The sequence below is a fragment of the Garra rufa genome, chromosome 13 (genome assembly GCF_049309525.1).
Source record: "Garra rufa chromosome 13, GarRuf1.0, whole genome shotgun sequence".
Lineage (NCBI taxonomy): Eukaryota > Metazoa > Chordata > Actinopteri > Cypriniformes > Cyprinidae > Garra > Garra rufa.
Genome location: NC_133373.1, coordinates 7,378,340 through 7,400,574, shown reverse-complemented (window position 1 = coordinate 7,400,574; position 22,235 = coordinate 7,378,340). Strand labels below are relative to the sequence as shown.

The 22,235-nt window shown below is 33.5% G+C and overlaps 1 protein-coding gene across 2 annotated transcripts in view; it reads right to left on the bottom strand.

Moving 5' to 3' along the window:
- Positions 1 to 21,603, bottom strand: part of snx17 (sorting nexin 17) — a 47,510-nt gene extending 25,907 nt beyond the window's left edge. For both annotated transcript variants that reach the window (XM_073816598.1, XM_073816599.1), the window contains exons 1-6: positions 20,844 to 21,603; positions 14,589 to 14,663; positions 13,215 to 13,332; positions 8,150 to 8,214; positions 5,706 to 5,816; positions 746 to 836 (exon numbers count right to left, since the gene is read on the bottom strand). In XM_073816598.1, coding sequence (XP_073672699.1) covers positions 746 to 836; positions 5,706 to 5,816; positions 8,150 to 8,214; positions 13,215 to 13,332; positions 14,589 to 14,663; positions 20,844 to 20,903 — 520 coding nt within the window. In that variant the 5' untranslated portion in view covers positions 20,904 to 21,603. The remainder of the gene's footprint in view (positions 1 to 745; positions 837 to 5,705; positions 5,817 to 8,149; positions 8,215 to 13,214; positions 13,333 to 14,588; positions 14,664 to 20,843) is intronic.
- Positions 21,604 to 22,235: the final 632 nt, after the last annotated feature.

Below are 22,235 nucleotides of genomic sequence, written 5' to 3'. Positions count from 1 at the left end.
CAAAATGCTAAGAAAATATGTATTTATGTATGTTTTAATTACGTAACGTAAACAGTAAAATAACTAAAACAGAAAAATGAATTACTAAAAATTATAGCAGACATCTTATTAATAAAAATATGGAAAAATAAAAATAAATTCTTAATATTAATTCAAAAAGCATGTGATGTATTAAAATAAAGACATTTTATTTTTTTATTTGTACATAACTATGCACATGCACGTATTGCACAAATTTAATGGGGTGCTTCAAGTAAATATTTTATGTTAAAGGGGTTTGGCTGCATGATTTGAGGCATTATCCATATTTGGAGCCAAAACAAAAAGTACAGCATGGGTTATAGACCAGAAGTTTAATACTTGGGGTTTGGTTTTAGTTTAATCCCCAACCCAGTATGAGCAATAATATTAACAATATTTGTCTAACATGCATTACAGGCCTACAGCAGAGCTGTGCACGCCATGCCAATAACAGCTTGACCAAAGTTTCATCTACTTGACCTTAGTTTACTTTTGAGGAGAGTGGGCGGCCATCTCAACAGAACACAGACTTCTCTTTTGAGCTGCCAGGACTGCATTTATATTCAGTCCAGAGGAAGTATGTTGACTTTTAGATACCATTTACTAACAGCCAAACCACCTTCCAGCTAATGCCAGCAGGCCACGTCTTATGCCAGCAGATTTCTACCAAATGTTAAAACGGTCTTAAAATTAAATAAAAAAAAATGTCAGCTGTTATACTCACACGTGCAGCCCCCATCCCCCCTCTCCTGAACCAGGAAGAGGCTGAAATATCCCACCAGTTCATCAGGAAGGTCAAGCTTTGAGGCCACAGCCTGATAAAAGACATTAAAGCATCATTAATCTACACTGCGCTCATTATTATCCAACAAGAGATGACAGCAAACCAATTCACAAGATATGCATATGTATTCATAAGCAAATCATTAAACATAACCCTTGATAAATCGTCTCTGCGTGAATTAAGACAAGGAAATGTCCTTGCTACACAGCAATGCTTTTACTGGACAGATTTTCTCTCCAGAGAAAATGAACTTGGGTACATTTAAAGGGATGGTTCGGAGTAGAATTGACTTCATTGCTATGCACTCCGAAGCCCATCTAAATACCCCATCCGAAGTTTTTTTTTTACCTTAGTCGAACATTTATGGAGATATTAGAGTTTTTCGAATTGCTTGTTACAGGAGTGAATGGTACATGTGATGTATCTCGTAAATTGCACCACTAAACGTGCAAGTAATCTTACCAAACTTGTACAGTAGTGTAAATAGGTTATGTACTCACAAAACGCTGCAACAGAACATTTGTAAGTCCACCATGAGTGTTTTAAAAACACGTTTTAGCCGATCCCTACTAGTCTCAAAAACTACAAGTCGACGTCACTTCCCTGGTTTGAAAAAAGCACGTAAAAGTCCTCCTACTACATCTGTGTGCATGTCAACTTGTAGGAGGACTTTTACGTGCTTTTTTCAAACCAGGGAAGTGACGTCGACGTGTCGCCATTTGTAGTTTTTGAGACTAGTAGGGATTGGCTAAAACGTGTTTTTAAAACACTCATGGTGGACTTACAAATGTGCTGATGCAGCGTTTTGTGAGTACATAACCTATTTACACTACTGTAGAAGTTTGGTAAGATTACTTGCACGTTTAGTGGTGCAATTTACGAGATACATCACATGTACCATTCACTCCTGTAACAAGCAATTCGAAAAACTCTAATATCTCCATAAATGTTTGACTAAGGTAAAAAAAACTTCGGATGGGGTATTTACATGGGCTTCGGAGTGCATAGCAATGAAGTCAATTCTACTCCGAACCATCCCTTTAAACCGATGATGGTCTTATGTGTTTAACATTTCACTTTCATATTTTTGTAACTATACATTTTGTCATTCTTTATAATACAAGCTTTTCTTTTTGTACCCAAACTTTCAAAATGCTTTGGATGCTTTAACAGGAGTGTTGTCGTTTCGATGTTAAACATTACATCCGAGCAGATCCCATGATCAGGTTACACTTCACTACATTTATGCCTGTTTTATGTGTAACACTTGACTTTCTCACTTTCATCAGGTGCTAAAGGCCGCTTTGGGCCATCCGTGTGCTTTAATAGAACAGCAGAAAGCAGCACATGCTGCATATGGGTGCAGGGTGCATTTTAATGAGAGCTTGAATTGGCCATGAGCTCCTTAAAGCCCTTAAAACCCAGGCTCAAATATGTGTTTGCTGATTGGAGAGCAGGTCTAAGTAAAGAATCAGTGAAGAAACGCATGATCTGCTTTCTATTTTTAACACAGACTAAGTACAACACATATTGTGTGTGTTCATTTAATTTTCAAAAAGAAAAGGAAGTCTATAGTAAGAGTATCAATCAATTTAAATAATGATAAAGATTTATTACTTTTTTTTGACTTGTAGTTAATTTGAGTTGCCTTCTCAATGTATTATAGAAATAAAAATTACAGTAAAAACAGCAATTTTCTGAAATATGACTTGAAATAACTTTTCTACTTGAATATATTTAAAAATGTAATGTACTCCTGTGATGACAAAGCTAAACTGTCATCAGCCATTATTGCAGACTTTAACATCACACGATCCTTCAGAAGTCATTTTAATATGCTGATTTGCAGCTTAAAGGGATTTTGCTGCTCATCCTCACGTTGTTCCAAATCTGTAAGACCTTCGCTCACCTTTGGAATACAAATTACGATTTTTTTTAATTAAATCAGACAGCTTTTTGACCCTGCATAGACAACAACGCAACTACCAACTACAAATTGTTGAATAAATGTATTATTTTTGTTCTTTGTGCACAAAAAGTATTTTTGTAGCTTCATGACATTATGGTTGAACTATTTATGTAACAACTTACTAACTTTGCAGGGTCAGAAAGCTCTCGGATTTCATCATAAATATCTTAATTTGTGTTAAGACGATAAATTAATGTCTTATGGGTTTGGAAAGACATAAGGGTGAGTAATTAATGACAGAATTTTCATTTTTGGATGAACTATGTCTTTAAGAAACATTATTATCAATGCTGCAAAAAGTTGTGCTGCTTAATTGTTTTTGCAAAAACAATTTTTTTATATCAATTCAATAAAAAAATGTTACATTCTTAATTAAAAAAAAAAAAAAAAAAAAAAAAAAAACTGAGCCTAAGTGATTCTGAACAGTCGTGTATGTAAAAAAATTGACCCTGGACAGAGGCACATTTCAGTCCTCTTTACTCATCTCATTTGCAAAAATGAAAAAATTATAATTGAATAATGAAAACTTTAAATTCATAATTTTGTACTGACATTTATAATTAAAAAATTTATTTTTTTAATGATTTATACAATGTATATTTTTACATTTAATGTTAATTTTTAACCCCCCCCCCATTTTTTAACATAGATGTTAAAATGCAAATCCAAACGTAAATTGTTATAATTCATGAACGCTTTGGAATACAGACCTAAGGTTGAACTTTTTAAAGAAGACAATCAGCAGATCATTACAGAAATACTTTAAAATGTGAAAGTATCAAAAAGTTATAGAAGTTTAAAGTTAATGTAAAGAAAATGCACTGTACTAAATTATATTAAAAATATTTTGCTAAATATTTGTAAATGCAAAACTGCTATAAAATAAAAGCCTTTTGTCTAAAAAAGTTATGTTCCAAATTTGAAGTTGATATAAAAAAAAAAAAGTGAGGTTCCCCTGACATTTTATTTAGGGTGTTATACCACAAATAGCCACCAGGTGCCCTTGATTTTTTTAATGCATTTTTCTGTCACAAATACATACATTTCTGTCAATATTACTCCTTTCACAAAATATGGAATCCTGAGACTCAGACCATTCCAACGGTATGTATTTTGTCAAGATTATAAAAAGTTTTGATTGTAAAATACCAAAATACATTTTGTAATTTGATAATTGACACCACCCACTAAGGGGGAGGAGACCGCTAAAATATTTTAAAGCACCATTTGGTAACACAATGTCCGATCTCTAAATTTTGAGGTTTAAATAACCTAAAATTTCTGTTCGTTTTCTAAGTATTTATTATTTATTTTGAGTATTTAAGCTTTCAAATGATATATAATATATGATTATTACTAAAATATACTTAATTTGCTTGAGTGATTAAATGTTTTTCAAAGAAAATGTGCAATAATAACTTGAAATCACACAGATTGTGGCAAAACAATATTGGTTTGGTTTGTATCATAAGATAATACCTATTCGTTAGCAATAAAAGTAATCCAGTGTTAACTTTAAAGGCTAGGGATGTAACGGTATTGTAAATACCGTCGTACCGCAATAGCAAATTTTTTCGATACTACCGTGGTCGCATGACTCGATAAAACGATAGGTTTCTGATAGGATCTGAGAAAAGTTTGCTCAGGCGAATGGAGCGAACGGGAGGTAGCGGGAACTACATTTCCCATCAGCCCAGGCGTGGCCATCATCCTTTGCGGTCTGTTGTCGCTACAGACTGTAGCAGCAAGGAAAAGAGATGGAAATGGTCGAACCTACATGCTCTGTCTGCAGTGCGTATGCGTTACGTATTCTTTTCAGCACCCATGTTAACGGATTAGAGCGTTCACACTGCACGCGGTTGCTGTCCGGCAGTACGTCCTAGAAGCGGTGCCTTTGCAGCAGTGCAGCGATCGTTTCGGCACCGAATCTATTTTTTGCTGTGCTGTATGCGCTGAATTAATGTTACAGTGCATTGTTCGCTGTAAAAATGAACATGGATTGACACGGAAATGTACCATAAATGCATATAAATGAAGTCTACTGTGTTTCACAGTCAACACGTGGCTTTTTGGCTAGGTTTAAAATAAGGAAAGGTGCAGTTTTAAATAAACTAGGCAACATAATAGATGCACTTGTCCAGGTAGAAAAGTTCTTTAAAGGATTGTTTTTAATAAATATTTAATGAGAAAGAAAGGCATGAGAGCCTACTGAACTCCAAAAAATGCTTTTCTTACTTAGAATTTTGTCTTGTTTCCAGCGAAAATATCTAAAATTTCTTAAATCAAGAAGGATTTTCTAGACAAGTAAAAATTATTGTCTTGTTTTAGGTAAAAACAAGTCAAAATTAAGTGAGTTTTTATTTAAAACAAGCTAAATAATCTGCCAATGGGGTAAGAAAAAAAATCTTATTTCAAGCAGACAACTAGATTCAGACAACTCATTCAGCTAAACTGATTTGACTGTTTTTTACATGCTTTAATAATTTTTTGTTACTAAAATTGAAAAATTTAAGTTTCTGTTTCAAAGTTTACAGATAGATGGCTATTTTTTATGCCATTGATATGTTCAGTGTTCATGTAAACTGTTTAATAAACACTTCTGGCACTTTTTTCGAGTCTCTTCATTACTTTTGTTTTTCCTGTAAATGATTCAATAAATACCGTACCGTGAAGTTTTGATACCGTTACATCCCTATTAAAGGCACTAATAAACACAAATCCTTGTAAAATCAAAGAAAAGTGTGTATCTCATGTTTTTATGCATTTCTGGCCTTGGCCATATGAATTTGTTTATTGTTAGAAGACACGTCAGTAAACCATAGACATTACTATTCAAACGAACATAAAGGCAGAAACCTTGCAATGACAATAGGCTTTGAAAACATGAAGCAGATGTGTGCTTTGAAAACAGTTACAAAACACCATTCTAACCTCCAGAACATCTTCGGTCTGGTCAGATGTGAGGATGTTGACTTTGACCTTCTGGCCATTGGACAGGTAGATTTCCAGCTGCACCTCCTCAGTGGGGATCTGCTGGGTCTCCTGCAGAACAGCCAAAAAGTGAAGCTCTTTAAAAAGGTGTGGGGAAACACAATTGTGCTGAACTCTAATTGAACTTTTGATGCTTCCTGTCAGATTCAGCTGAGCTCAGAGCATTCTCATGAACACGCAGTACGGACGGCATTAAATCACACCCTTTCACACACTCTGAGCAGTTTTACTTCCTGTGTATTTCCAGCTCATACGGGGGATGCTTTCAATTTTTAATAAATGCAATGCTTTGAGCTGTGCGATGTACTGCATGTGCTTAGAGAAGTGAAGTGATTTGGGAATAAGTGTCAAAAGACGACACAAAACACCACACTGGTGAAAAAGTAGCGTCACTGCTCTTTCACGGTCCTATCTTTCGCTTTTTGCAAATTCATCTTTTTCCCCCTCTGCCTGCATGTTTCATCTCCCACTGAGGCAGAGGGTCTCAGAGCAGCAGCTGATCTTTATAGAGATTGGAAAATGAAAACGCAAGGCCAAGTCTAATCTCCTTTTCTGTTCCTGCAGACTGCTCTCTGATGGACAGCCGTGGGGACGGACGGGATCCGACTGAAAAATGGCAATATCTATGTGGGGTGGGGAACAAAATTCCTGAAGAATGAACGCAATCTATGTGATTCAGCCAACAAATGTAGTACAGGATGGTACTGGAATGTAATGTAAGGAAGTGAACAGAGGCGCACATTAACCGGTTCTTCACTCAACGCACATAAGCATATCTTAATGAGGAAATGAGATAAACCAGATCCTCTAATGTTTAACCCTTTTACTGGATGATGCAAAAAACGCTTTTCTTGTTTCTAGCCAAAATATTTAAAAATAAGAATTTTTTCTTAGAACAAGAAAAATAATCTGCCAATGGAGTAAACAAAATAACCTTATTTCTACCAGAAAACAAGATTATTTTGCTTACCCCAACTGGCAGATTATTTTTGTTTTAAGCAAAAACTTAATTTTGACTTTTTTTTTCTTCTAAAAACAAGACAATAATTTTGGAAACGACACAAAAAAAAACTAATAGAAAAGCTTTTTTTTTGTCAGATTCAAATGATGATGGTTTTATGACAGAGAACTGTGTTTAGATACATAAAGTTGAAGGCAAAAAAAGAAATTATGCAAATGTTGATTGCTAAAGGCAAATACAGAGATGGATGAGGGCGAAAAATGGCAAGGACATTTTTAAACATGGGAGAGGAAAAACCAACTAATGTTTCAGGAAATCCCTAAAAATGCTTTGGACAAGTGGACAAAAAGCATGCAGTGTCATGACAGTTATTAATATTATATTCTTTGATTATAGGATCTGGATTTGTAAACTTACAAGAAGTTCCTATATGTACACTACCAGTCAAAAGTTTTTGCACAGTAAGATTTTTAATGTTTTTTAAAGAAGTCTCTTCTGCTCACCAAGCCTGCATTTGTTTGATCCAAAGTACAGCCAAACAGTAAAATTTTGATTTTACAGATTTAAATATATTTTAAAAATAGAATTCCTACGATTTCAAAGCTGAATTTTTAGCAACATTACTCCAGTCTTTAGTGTCACATCATCCTTCTGAAAGCATTCTAATATTCTGATTTACTGCTCAAAAAAATTATTATTACGGTGAAGACAGCCGAGTAGAATTTTTTCAGGTTTCTTTGATGATTAGAAAGTGCTGAAGAACAGCATTTATCTGAAATAGAAATCTTGTAACATCATACATTTCTTTATCATCACTTTTGATAAATTTTTAAACAATCCTGCTAAATAAAAGTATTCATTTCTATAATTTCTTTCACAAAAAAAAAAAAGAAAAAAAAAAATACTGACTCCAAGCTTTTGAATGCTATATTGTATAATGTTACACAATATTTCATTTCAGATAAACGCTGATCTTTGGATCTTTCATCAAAGTAGTACTGTAAATATTGATGATAATGATAATAATAATAATTCATAAAAATGTGTCTTGAACAGCAAATCAGCATATTAGAATGATTTCTGAAGGATCATGTGACACTAAAGACTGGAGTAATGATTCTAAAAATTTAACTTTGATCACAGGAATAAATTACATTTTAAAATATATTCAAACAGAAAACAGTTATTCTAAATAGTAAAAATATTTCACAATATTATTGCTTTTTCTGTATCTTGGATCAAATAAATGCAGGCTTAGTAATCAAAAGATAACTATTTAAAAAACAAATCATACTGTTCAAAAACTTTTGACTGGTATTATATGTTTACAATAGTTCAAATAGCACTATAGATTTCCAATTATGATAATTAATTATTGAATTATTAAACATTTTTGTAATTTAAAATGATATAGAAGTCATACCTGTTGAGCTTTTCTCAAAAAGCTGTTGAACATCTCACTGGATCCCAGAATGGGGTCTTGACGCACTGCAGGAGAAAATAAAGTTTTCATTAAAAATATTAAAACTTGTAACTTGCCAAACTATGGCAAAGTAGTCAAGCTACTTTGTTTTTGATAATCCAAGCTAATAATAATAGAATTAATAGAATAATATTGCAATAAACTGAAGCTACTTAATAGGGGCAGTTACTTGTATCACATTATCATATCATATAATATAATATATAATGGATAAAAATAAACATTTAACTAAGCATAAACATTACTATTCAAAAGTTTGGAGATTTTGAAAGAAAGTGATGCTTTTATTCTGCAAGGATGCATCAAATTGATCAAAAGTGACAAACATTAAAACATTTATATTTCAAATAATTATTGTTATAACTTTTTTTTTTGAATAATTAGGTAAAAAATGTATACAGTTTCCACAAAAATATTTAGTAGCACAACTGTTTTCAACATTGACAATAAGAACTGTTTTTTTGAGCAGTAAATCAGCATATTAGATTGATTTATGAAGAATTATGTGACACTAAAGACTGGAGTGACAGTCCTTTAAAAGGTTCAAGGTACAAATTTCCTCTGGGAAAGTTTGTAGAATGATTGTCAGAATATTTTTGTGTATCTTAATGCAACTTTCTTATTCCTGTAAACCTCAGTGTTTTAAAAATAATTTGTCAAAATCATGTAAAACACAAACTAAACTGGTATACAATGCAGCCTTTTCTCTAAAAATACCACCATGCCTCCCTGACTAATAATAACCTCAGTTTTACATAAAAAAAAAACACCTGCCGGCAAACAGACCAACATAAACTATAATGTTTATTTTTACTTCCAATATAGCGCACAAGTAAACAACCACAAGACATTTGTACAAACTAACAAAATATTCTCTCTGAACAGCTTGTGTGTTTGTGTCGGTTAATTTTCCATAACCATGTTTCTCAATGATGTAACTGAGGGGAGCCCCAGCCAAGAGCAGCTCCAGACTGTGAGCAAATAAGCTCAACAAGGCTTAGCTTGTTCGATGGAAAGTGCCAGTGCTGGAATGGATTAGAGCAAACGGCTCTTGGTGCTGCCAGCACTGCTGATTTCCTTTTGTGTGGAGAAAACCTCACCCATAACCTGTTAAACTACACGCATGGCAAAATCCTCAACGCTATACAACACTGGTGGTCAATATCAAAAGGATAGTTCACCCAAAAATGAAAACTGTGTCGTGAATTACTCACCCTCATGTCGTTCCAAACCCGTAAGACCTTTGTTCGTCTTCAGAAAACACATTTTAATTAACTTTTAATGAAATCTGATAGCTTTCTGACTCTGCATAGACAGCAAAGCAACTGACACATTCGATGCCCAGAAAGGTAGTAAGGACATTGTTAAAATAGTCCATGTTCAACCATGTGTTTTGAAGCTACAAGATTTTTTTGCGCAAAGAAACAAAAATAATGACTTTACACAACGATTTCTTCTCTTCCATGTCAGTCTTTGACGCGTTCATGAGAGTAGCACAACGCATCCGTGTGGTGTTGCTGACGCAGGACCCGGCGTCCTGTCGTATTTTCTCACTATCTTAAAGGAGAAGTTCACTTCAGAGCAAATATTTACTCACCCCCTTTAATCCAAGATGTTAATGTCTTTCTTTCTTCAGTCGTAAAGAAATTATGTTTTGTGAGATAAACATTTCAGGATTTCTCTCCATATAGTAGACTTCAGTGATGCCCATAAACTTGAAAATTGCATTTCAATGCAGCTTCAAAGGGCTCTAAACGATCGCAGCCAAAGAAGAAGGGTCTTATCAAGTGTCAATTTATATACTTTTTTTTAACCTCAAATGCTCGACTTGTCTTGCTCTGCATTCAAAGTCGTCCTGCATCGCTGTTTTACCTTTTTTGTAAAGGGGTTTGATGTTCTTTGCATGTTCACTTTGTAAACACTGGGTCAGTACTTCTGCAGCAATGTAGGGCGATTTTTTTCCATTTCAAAATTCCATACTTTTCCAAACTCAAATTTCCAAACCTCTCAGTAGATTTTGAGACAATATTTAACATATATAGTTCATAGAGCATTATTTTCAACATTATATTAGGTATATAAAACAGTATATATATATATATATATATATAAATAAAAGACCTTTACATGCACACAAGAAACTTATTTGTGCCCTTAAGAAAATGTGACCCTGGACCACAAAACCAGTCTTAAGTCGCTGGGGTATATTTGTAGCAATAGCCAAAAATACATTGTATGGGTCAAAATTTTTGATTTTTGTTTTATGCCAAAAATTATTAAGAAATTAAGTAAAGTTCATGTTCCATGAAGATTTTTTGTAAAATTCCTACTGTAAATATATCAAAATGTAATTTTTGATTTGTAATATGCATTGTTAAGAACCTAATTTGGACAACTTTATAGGTGATTTTCTCAGTATTTTTGATTTTTTTGCATCCTCAGATTCCAGATATTCAAATAGATGTATCTTGGCCAAATATTGTCCTATCCTAACAAACCATACATCAATAGAAAGCTTATTTATTGAGCTTTCATATGATGTATAAATCTCAGTTTTGTCAAATTTAACCTTATGACTGGTTTTGTGGTCCAGGGTCACAAATATTGAAATGCGCATGGGAATTTTTTGCATGCTCAACGCATTACAACTTCTAGTTTCATATAACCCATTTCCTTTGTGCATCTCATCTCAGTATGAACAAAACAAAAGCATGGATGCACATGAATTAACTAAATGTGCTCAAAATTTGGCTTTTCTTATGGTACTACCTTTAATATTAAGGCCTAAGAGCAATACACATCCTCTGTGGCACCACAGGTCAGAAACCATGACACGAAATGGGCAAATGGCATAAAATTATTAAAAAAAAGTGTTTAAAATTGGTCTTTCATTAGGGCAGTATGCCGTATTTCAAGGCCTTAGGTCTCTTTAACGTATAGTCTATGGCAGCCAAGAAACCACATCACAAAATGGGCTGATGGCATAATAAGTGACTCAGTTCTCATTGTCCTATTTGCTAAGTTTAATGGTTTCTCGTGCACACATAAAAGTCTGTATATTTTTTATTTTTACAAAGATCCTTGAGGCTATGTAATATGGTGCTAAGAATATAATCTGCATTTTGCATAATGAAAAAGTACACCTTGAATTCATTCAGTCGTATTTTGACTTCGACTTCTTGCACAATAAATTTACTTTAAATAAATTCTTAATTTTCTATTATAAAGAAACTAAATGGGGGCAAAAGTCTGGAAACACAAATACTTTTCCATACTCTGCTTTCTTTTTTTCAAATACTTAAATCAAATTCCATACTTTTCCAAACCATGCAGGAACCCTTAGGAGAAAACAAGATGGGAGTTTTTCCCTAACTGTGTCCACACAGAGCTAGACAAGACGAGCATTTGAGGTTAAAGTGTAAATAAATTGACAATTTTTTTTTTTTAGAAACAGATTGTTTGGCTAGATTTTAGAGCCCTTTGAAGCTGCATTGAAACTGCATATTGGAAGTTCAAACTCGCGGGCACCATAGAAGTCCACTATATGGAGAAAAATCCTGAAATGTTTTCCTCAAAAAACTATTTCTTTACGACTGAAGAAAGAAAGACATGAACATCTTGGATGACAAGGGGGTGAGTAAATTATCTGTACATTTTTATTTTGGAAGTGAACTTCTTTTTTAATAATGCCTTTACTACCTTTCTGGGCCTTGAATGTGTCAGTTGCATTGCTGTCTATGCAGGGTCAGACAGCTCTCGGATTTCCTACAAAATGAAGGTCTTACGGGTTTGGAACGACAAACTGTGTCTCAAACTGAGCACTTTTTTTCATGACGATAACGAGACGATGACGAGATAAAAATGGCTCGTTGATGACTAAAACATGACGAGACGTGTGTGAGTTTTCGTTGGCGAGACGAGAATAGACGAAAATGTTAGTGGGTGGTCCGTCAGACGTTTAAAATGCACAACATTTCTGCTTATTGTGCATGCCAATTAAAACCTAAGAAGTATCTGCCGCTATGGCAAGCCGTTTTAGCATTAAATACTCTTTGCCATACTAGTAGGCTATGGCAAGCTGTTTTAGCATTCTATCCTTGTTTGGTTACGCTCACCACCTGGCGTGCAGCGCACAACGTGCTCAACATGTCACATTGTTGTCACTCAGACAGACAGACAGACGATTAACCATGATGGCGGCAGTTTGCACATTATTTCAAATATGTGACCCTGGACCACAAAACCAGTCTTAAGTCGCTGGGGTATATTTGTAGCAATAGCCAAAAATACATTGTATGGGTCAAAATTATTGATTTTTCTTTTATGTCAAAAATCATTAGGAAATTAAGTAAAGATCATGTTACATTAAGATTTTTTGTAAAATTCCTACTGTAAACCTATCAAAATGTAATTTTTGATTAGTAATTTGCATTGTTAAGAACTTAATTTGGACAACTTTAAAGGTGATTTTCTCAGTATTTTGATTTTTTTGCACCCTTAGATTCCAGATTTCAAATAGATGTATCTCGGCCAAATATTGTCCTATCCTAACAAACCATACATCAATAGAAAGCTTATTTATTGAGCTTTCATACGATGTATACATCTCAGTTTTGTAAAATTTAACCTTATGACTGGTTTTGTGGTCCAGGGTCACATATATGTCTTATGTCTAAAACCATTCCTTCATTATTGTAATTATTGGTGAAAATAGTCCATCCGGAAGCTCACATTGTGTTGAACTATAGATCTGCTATTTTCACAACTTATAAGTGACACTACCCAACAGCAAAATACTTACTGACCTACATTAATTTGTTAAAAGACTACTTTCCCCCCTTTTTTTGACTAAAACTAGACTAAAACCTTTATGACTTTTCGTCGACTAAAATGTGACTAAAACTAATAAGCATTTTAGTCCAAAAGACTAAGACTAAATCTAAGATGGTTGTCAAAAACAACACTGAAACTGAGAACTTTTTAGGTAAAAGATGATGCTTCTCACCAGCTTGCATGTATTTCTCTAGCTGTTCTCTCCTCTGATCGACTTCAGCCGGTGTGAGGGTGAAGATCTTCTTTGGTGGAAAAGCCGGCACCACGTTATTTCCATACTCTTTTTTTATCTGAAAGGACACAGGGAGAGAAGTTCGTTTTAAATTGATGAGGTCCAATTCTGAAAACACAGTGTTTGGTTATTCAGAGTGGACAATATTAAACTGACCACTGCTTGCCCTTGGCCGCTGTGCACTGCTCTGTCGTACACGCTGACTGCGGGTCTCTCGGGCACCAAGCTAATAAATCTGTTTACACTTCACAGCATCTACTAAAATTATGCCTGCTGTTGCTCCATCTGTGTTATTGGGATTTATTCAACAGCACAATAGGGAAATCACATGGAAATATATACAGCAGTGTTGCTATTGTTAACTAAAAATAAAACTAATTTTGAAACTAGACAGTTTATAAGATTTTGATTACTTAAAGGCCTGTTTTAAGGGTTAACTGCAAGCCTCACACCATGACAGCCTCTCCGGATTGCATCATATGACCACGTATGATCTGCCTAGGCCCTCAACGCCCTGTTACCTAGCAACAGTGGCTGTGAAACAACACAACATCCTCTTAATGGTGAGATCACTGAAGTTCTCTCTCATTCATGAGGAAACTTAGTGTCTGTGAAATTGGTAGGTGTTAGAACGGTAATAGGCAGATCCTTTTATTAAATCAATGCGTCACTTTCGGTGGGTGACCACTCAAAATATTTCCCAAGATTGTGACTTATTCGTACCGGTGAATATGATCACAGCTTCACCACTTGACTATTCAGACGAAGTAAATCTATATTTCAAAGGCGCACTTTGTGATTTTAATCCAAATCAAAAAAGTCGGTGTTTTTCTCACACTTCATCTTCAGCAAATATGATTAAGCAAATTACAGATGTTATTTGGCTAACTGCAGTGGCTAAAAACTAGAGAGAGCCTGATCATGTCCAAAACAGTACAAAATAGTTAATAACTATAATTAAAATATATTAAATAAAATCACTCCTCTAAGAAAGTGGCTCTCCATCCAAGTGTTGAATAAAATAATAGATTTGCACAAAACCAATACACCATTATATCTACTGTAATTTTGTTCTAATTATGTTTCACTTCCTCAATTTTAGGTATCAGTTTCAAAACACGTTTCACAATCTCAGCATCCACAGCACTAACTGACTATTAAGTGGCTGATTTTATAGCCACTGGTTCGTAACTAATTGTTAAATACTGTGTTTTGTAACAAACAGCTATTTCGAAGCCATGCTTCACATATTTTAAAAATACCAGTGCAATACTAATTTCTGAAAGGAAGGTTGTGACAAAAATGTATGTTTACCTGTTCATGGAGGCCCAGGAGCTGGCTGTAACGTACTCGACAATGCAAGACACCATTCACATGGATATTGTAAGCCTGAAAAAAGGAACAACATTATAAAAATAAACACTCAATAATGAATCAGTAAGATTTTTTTTGTTTTTGAGTCACTTATGCTTACTAAGGCTGCATTTATTTGATTAAAAATACAGTAAAAAATGGCAAATTCAAAATTACAATTCAAAATGGCTGGTTTCCACCACTGGATAAAAAATAAAAAAGGTAACTGCGACTATTTCATCTCACAATTCTGACTTTTTTCCCCTAGCAATTTCAAGTCTACATCTCACAATTCTGACCTTTTTCTCAAAACTGTGAGGAATAAATGCACAATTGCAAGTTATAAAGTCAGAATTGCTAGATATAAACTAAAAATTGTGTGATATAAACTCACAATTGCGAGAATTAAAGTCAGAATTCATATTTGTGACATTGTATCTCACAATTCTGACTTTTTTCTTAGAATTGAGAGATATAAACTCACAATTGTGATTTATAAAGTCCAAAAAGACTTTATCTCCTATCTTTATTTAGAGTTTATCTCACAATTTGTACTTAATTGCGATTTTATATCACAAAATTCTGAGTTCATTTCTCAGAATTGCAAGTTTATCTTACAATTTTGACTTTATAGCTCACTATTGTGAGTTTATATCATGCAATTCTGACTCTATTACTCACGAATGCGAGTTTATATCATGCAGTTGCGACTATTTCTCAGAATTGCGAGTTTGTATCACATAATTCTGACTTTATAACTCACAATTGTGTTAATATCTCACAATTCTGAGAAAAAAAGTCAGAATTGCAAGTTTGTGTCATGCAATTCTGAGAAAAACAGTCACAATTGTGAAACAACTCACAATAACTTTTTTTACATTTAAATTTTATTCAGTAGTGGAAACAGGCTTCCACAGGTTTCCACTTTAAAACAATTTAAAATATAATGTATTATTCCTGTGATGACAAAGCTGAATTTTATATAATCATTTCTCATATATATTATTATCAACATCGAAAACAGTTGTGTTGCTTAATATTTTTGTGGAAACGGTGATTTTGATTAATTCTTTGGTTAATAGAAAGTTCAAAAGGAGCAGCAATTATTTTAAATATTTTTTTGTGTCTTAAATGGTAGTGCACATAAAATATCCAAAATAAACACTCATATATATATATATATATATATATATATATTAGGGCTGGGACACGATTAATCGCGATCAATCGCATCCAAAATAGAAGTTTATGTTAACATACTAAATGTGTGTTTACTGTGTATATTTATTATGTATATATAAATACACACACAAACATGTATATTAAAGAAAACTGAAAATAAAAATTAAATTAAAATAAATAAAATATTTATAATTCTATATATAATCTAAATTAAATACAAATATAACTATCCACACATATAAGTATTTTTTAAAGGCTATACATGTATGTGTGTGTATTTATATATACATAATAAATATACACAGTAAACACACATTTAGTATGTTAACATAAACTTTTATTTTGGATGCGATTAATCGCGATTAATCGTGTCCCAGCCCTAATATATATATATATTCTGATATAGATATAGTAATCTGTTAAAATAGTGTAATTTATGAAAATGTTAATTACAAGAGGGGTTAAATCTGAATACTTCTATTTACTAATTCTTATGACTTTGAAATGTTAAATGTAAATGCAAATTAAGAAAAGTAATGGAAATGGAAATCATTATTTTTTTCACCACAAATACAAAATAATTACATGGGGACAAGCTAGCATTTTTAAACTAAAACACATTTTGACACTAAAATCAAAGACTATGTGTCAATTGTGCACAGTGGCTTCGTAATTGAGAAAGTTATATATGAAAACAGCTTTTGAATAGTTGTGTCTTGCTATTATTTTAGCCATACCACAAAAAACAAGAAGTTTCTAAAGTGGTTATCCCTTACTGAGCCTGTAAAACCAAGGCCATTCAGTTCATCTTCTCCCCAAAAGCTTTCCAGCTGTTGCTGATATTGCATCCATGCCAATAAATACAACCAGGAAAGCACAATAATCATATTTTGATTTCGACTTCTTGCCACCATTTTTTGTTAAAAGGAAAGTAAGTTAGCTGTTTAAGTGTTGAGGGACACATTTTGCACTATTGTCCGACTTCCTGATTTGTTGTTGTTTTGACTACTCATCATAGTGCACGTATTTAGGTGTTGAAAAGCGTAAGAGATACTGGACTATTACATAAAAGACAGAAAACAAGCATAGTGTCAACTAGACACAAATCAAAGCATGTCTTAGTATTACTCAGACTTTGATTTCAGAATGGAAAACCAATTATGAAGGTCGCCTTTTCAAAAACACTGGGTGAATACAGGAAAAACATTTCTTAGGGCATTCTTGTGGATCGTGTGGCCTTTAAAATCTGCAGTCAAACAGAGCGGTTCTGACCCAAAAATGTTTTACTTTGTTAGACTGTAATAGGAATGGTCTCAACAGACCTCACTGAATTTACATGCATTCATCCTTATTAAAAAGACTTCTGCAAATATGTATGGCATGCAATGACCCAATTATTGGCGGCACGGCACAAGCACCGCTACACAGTTAATACATGCGAGTCATTAAAGATATCAAAGCTAGAACAAGTCTATTGACAGAGGTAGGATGAAACGGCCATGCCTTTACTTGTTGTCAAATTAAACAAAAAGGAAGAATGAGTAGGCAAGTCTTCAGGAAATACAATACTTTTTGCCCTTGTGTTTGAACAGGAAGTATGGCATTTAAATTGCAGCCCCCTCATTTTTGTGGCTCTTCTACAATGTATGCATATTTGCTGATATGAACAGCATATTCGCAACTCCCTGTCGAAAATAGAGTAAGACAAATATAGAATAAGACAACATTATGCTTTAGATGTCTGGAGAAAACTGCTTCTGGTTGTGAGTGAATGCAGACAAAAAGCAAGTTTAAGTTGATTTCCGAAAATTCTGGAAAATCAGGATCAGTGTTATTGTTTACTTAAAAATATTTCAAATATTTGAACATTGCATTAAAATTATATCTACAGTCAAACCAAAAATTCAGACACCAGATATAATTTTTGATAGTTTTATTTTTTACTAGTGGTTGCAGGACACTATAGTTCATTTATGTAAGTGAGGATAGCATAATAAAGTAAAGTGTGAACTATTACTCCCAAAACTTCTTCATAAAGTTGACTACCAGCAAAGATTTGAGATTTGTTTTGTTACATACCTTTCTATCAAAGTTATCCAACATTGTCAAGATAAATTTATTCTAACACAGTTTAACTCTTGAGGTCTTGTCATTCCAAACTATAGAGAATAAATAGTGTTAACATGAGAAATTTTGAAGGTTTCTGAATCAATTTTGGTTTGACTATATGTATACAACATATTAAATTTAGCTTTAAAAAAAAAAAAAAATTAGAATTTAAATAAATAATTTATATATATACACACACTACCGGTCAAAAAGATGTATTTGTGATTTTTTTTTCAAAATTGTGAAACCTTTTATGTTTTAGGATTATTTGATGAATAGAAATGTCAAAAGAACAGCATTTGGTAGAAAGAAATATCTTTTGCAACATTATTTTGAATTAAACTTTTAAATGTTAGTGTATCATGGTTCCCACAAAAATATGAAGCAGCACAACTGATTTCAACATTAATAATAATAAGAAAGCAGTTATTTAAAAAAAAATATTGAATCAAAAATACTGTAAAATTTTAGAAATATTATTACAATTTAAAATGACTATTTTCAATTTGAATATATTGTAAAATACAATTTATTTCTGTGATGCAAAGCTGAATTTTTAACATTATTACTCCAGTCTTCAGTTGCGCTGCTTCATATTTTTGTCAAAACGTTTTATATTTCAGTATTATTTGATGAACAGAAATTTTAAAAGAACAGCATATTTAGATAGAAACATGATAAATGTCCTTAATGTCATTTTTGATCAATTTAATGCATTTTTTCGAACCCAAACTTCTGAATGTTAATGTATAATGGTTTCCACAAATATATGAAGCAGCAAAACCGATTTCAACATTAATAATAAGAAAACAGCTATTATAAATAATATTTCACTGTTTTTACTGTATTTTTAAATAAATGCAGCCTTGCTAAGCAGAAGAGGCATTCAAAAACAGAACAAAAATCTTTCCGATCCCCCTCTTGACCAGTAAAAACCTGTTAATGCAAAACCTGTTTTAAATTTGGCAAAACAACGAAAGTGAAACAAAAATAAAAAACGCAGTAAAAAGTGAGTGATTCATACATCAGACCAACTATCTCAGTGGCCTTGAAAGATTTATCGTTTTGAGATCTGTGATGGAGAAAGTCTCTCTGAATCACAGTCACAGATGGACACAAACAATGTCTGCAGTCAGTCTGTTAGGAATGATTCAATATCTTCACGTCAGTGCACGAAAACCTTTGAAACCTCTGGAGGTGTTTTAAGAGTGCTGAGAGCATCCATGTGCACAGTGGAGCTCATAAATAATCTCAGGCCTTGTTCAAATCATTTAGTGGCTAAGGAGAGTCAACACCACAGGCCGCACATCTGCACTACATCTGCAGACACCTACGAGAGAGGATTCAGGCAAAATATGCTTTGTAATGAACCCACAGTTCAGTGCAATACAGATGAGTCCTCCTGCAGGAGCCGAAACTGAAGCTGTCTGTTATTGATAGGCTCGCTGTTTCACAGACAAATGAAGTGTCATGTCTTCATAGTGAGCCAGCTATGTTTCCAGTTATGCTGGATAACTGTTATGCTGAAAGAAATGGCAATCTTGCACTGCATATGGCTGAGGGAGAGATGCCAGAAGAACTGAGACATTGCAAATCCAATTCACACAACAACAACTCTAGACGATGCTAGCTGGAGTGTCTGTGAACATCCATTAGCAAAGCTTCCTGATTTCTTTTTTTGTCACTCAATACGTGCTACATGTTTTTTAAGAAATATTAGCCATACTCTTACAATAGATGTATGAATATCTACACTATATTCATATTTAACAGCTGGGATTTAGTTTTTTAGATTTAATTTGTTCACTAAGTTGGGTTTTAGTTTTTTTGAATCCATTCATTACAAAAATGCATTCAACTTTGTTTACTGAATCGTTAGCCTTATCCTGCCAGTGTAATGAGTGAATCATTGAATCACTCACTCAACCAATTCATTTATAAAACCAAGTATTTTAAGATTAAAAGTAGTCTTGTTATGCGTTTTTTAAATCTTAAAATACACTACAGTTTGTGAAATATTACTACAATTTCAAAAGCCATACTCTTCAAAAAAAGTACTCATATTTACTCCATATTCATATTTAGCAGCTGGGTCTAATTTTTTGAATCTGTTCACTGCAAAGATTTATTAAACTTTGTTTACTGAATCGTTAGCCTTTTCCTGCCAGTGTAATAATGAGTGAATCATTGAATCACTCACACAGCTAATTTGTTTATAAAAACAGAGTATTTCAAGATTAAAATGAGTTTTGATATGCTTTATTAAAAGCTAAAAAATACAGTACAGTTTTTGAAATATTATTGCAATTTAATTCACTTTTAGTAGTTGGGTTTTAGTTTTTTTTTAATCCATTCATTACAAAAATGTATTCAACTTTGTTTACTGAATCGTTAGCCTTATCCTGCCAGTGTAATAAGTGAATCATTGAATCACTCACTCAACCAATTTGTTTATAAACATAAGTACTTCACGATTAAAATAAGTATTGTTATGCTTTATTAAAATCTGTGTTTCTGCAAATCTATACTAGGAGACTCCTACTTAAGAGAGTTTTAGTATTAAAAACATTTCCACTCAGATGAAAACATGGTAGATCTATAAATTTCCTCCATTTTGTCAACTGAACTGTGAAAGACAACAGCCTAAATTAAGTAAATAAAATTACATCTATATATCATTTTAAATGAATTCTGTATCAGTCATTTTAATATAACGTTATTTATAATTCTTCCGCCTCTTTCTCTTCTTGTTGTGAAGGAGACTGACTCATATCACGATCTGAATGAACGGACATGTTCCCTCACATTCCGTCAGTCAGCAAAAGATTCGTTCACTAAAAGAAAAGATTCGTTTACAATAACTATTCACAGCACTGCTAATGTAAAAGCTAGACGCATCGCTTATTTGACCTCCACTACACTTACCACATATGTCGATCCATTTTCATCGGAGCGGACCTCCGTCTCGGGGATGGAGAAATGCATTTTCTGCTGTAGAACTACAAGTCCTTGACCAAGTTGAAAATGCTGTTAAAAGCGAGAGTGTTCACGGAAAGCCCTCGGTGTTGGTTTGCTGTCATGCAGGGACCAAACTGAATGACGGCGAGCTACACTCGCTCTGATTCCCTGTGTGGTCCTATCCAGTCCAGAGCTGAATTACGCTAGAAAAGTTCTTTTATGCGACGTGGGTTATTTTAAAACTTTCTTAGTGTTCAGGGCTGAACTTTTCCAATAAACATCTAAGCAGCAGCCATGTTGCAACTGGAGGTAATTCCACGTTCATTGTCGGCTATTTATCCCCAAATCTGTCTTCTCACTTCCTCACGCACTGTACAAGAATGTCGAAATCGACTCTGCCAAACACACAAGTGTCGTCGCAAGGCCCACGGTCCAATTAACTTTCAGATTACTCCACGTAAACGTAAAGGTGCTCCGCGGTTGTCTACAGCCCCCGTTTCTACCTACATTGGTACATACGAACGAGTGTGGAGAGGAAACAAATGAAGAAACTGTTTGTCGCAGCATGCATTTCGAGATACCGCTACTGTGCTCCAACTTGTTAGGGCGTTAAGAAGAACACACATCAGTCTGCATTGTAGCGAAACCTTCCAGCGCTATAGATGAAGCCGCTCTGCTGTAATGTATTCAATATGTATCTGCTCTCCCGAAGCATTGCAACAGTCTGGATCAAACCATTCTTCTAGAGCGGGGGGGAGGTATTGCGTAAAAATGTTCATTCGAGATCCTTTGGCAGGAACAAGTCGCAAGCGTAGTTTGTAGGAAACAATCTCTCTATAATCTCATGAATGTAAATGTTTAAACTTTAATAAGTTTAACATTTAAATGAGTTCAAAAAGACTGTGATACAAGCAAAACATGAGGTTAAACTGCATTAAAAGGGTATTTAAATATTAACTAAATCATAGTTCTCAAGACAGCAGGTTAAACCATCTTGTGATTTGAGGTATTTAAATGTGTTTTTTTCTCTCTCAAAAAATGGTTACTGGAAGGAGGTGCTTAATGTTCAGCAAGTGTTTACTTAAGGTCAATATGTATATATATATGTGTATATATATGTATATATATATATATATATATATATATATATATATATATATATATATATATATATATATATAATGTGTGTGTGTGTGTGTGTGTGTGTGTGTGTGTGTACGGTGTATATTTATTATCTTTATATAAAAAACACGTGCATGAATATATTTATATATATAAAAATGTTTTCATATTTTAGATACATTTCTATATATTATAAATTATATGAATATAAATATATACATGCATATACACAGAATT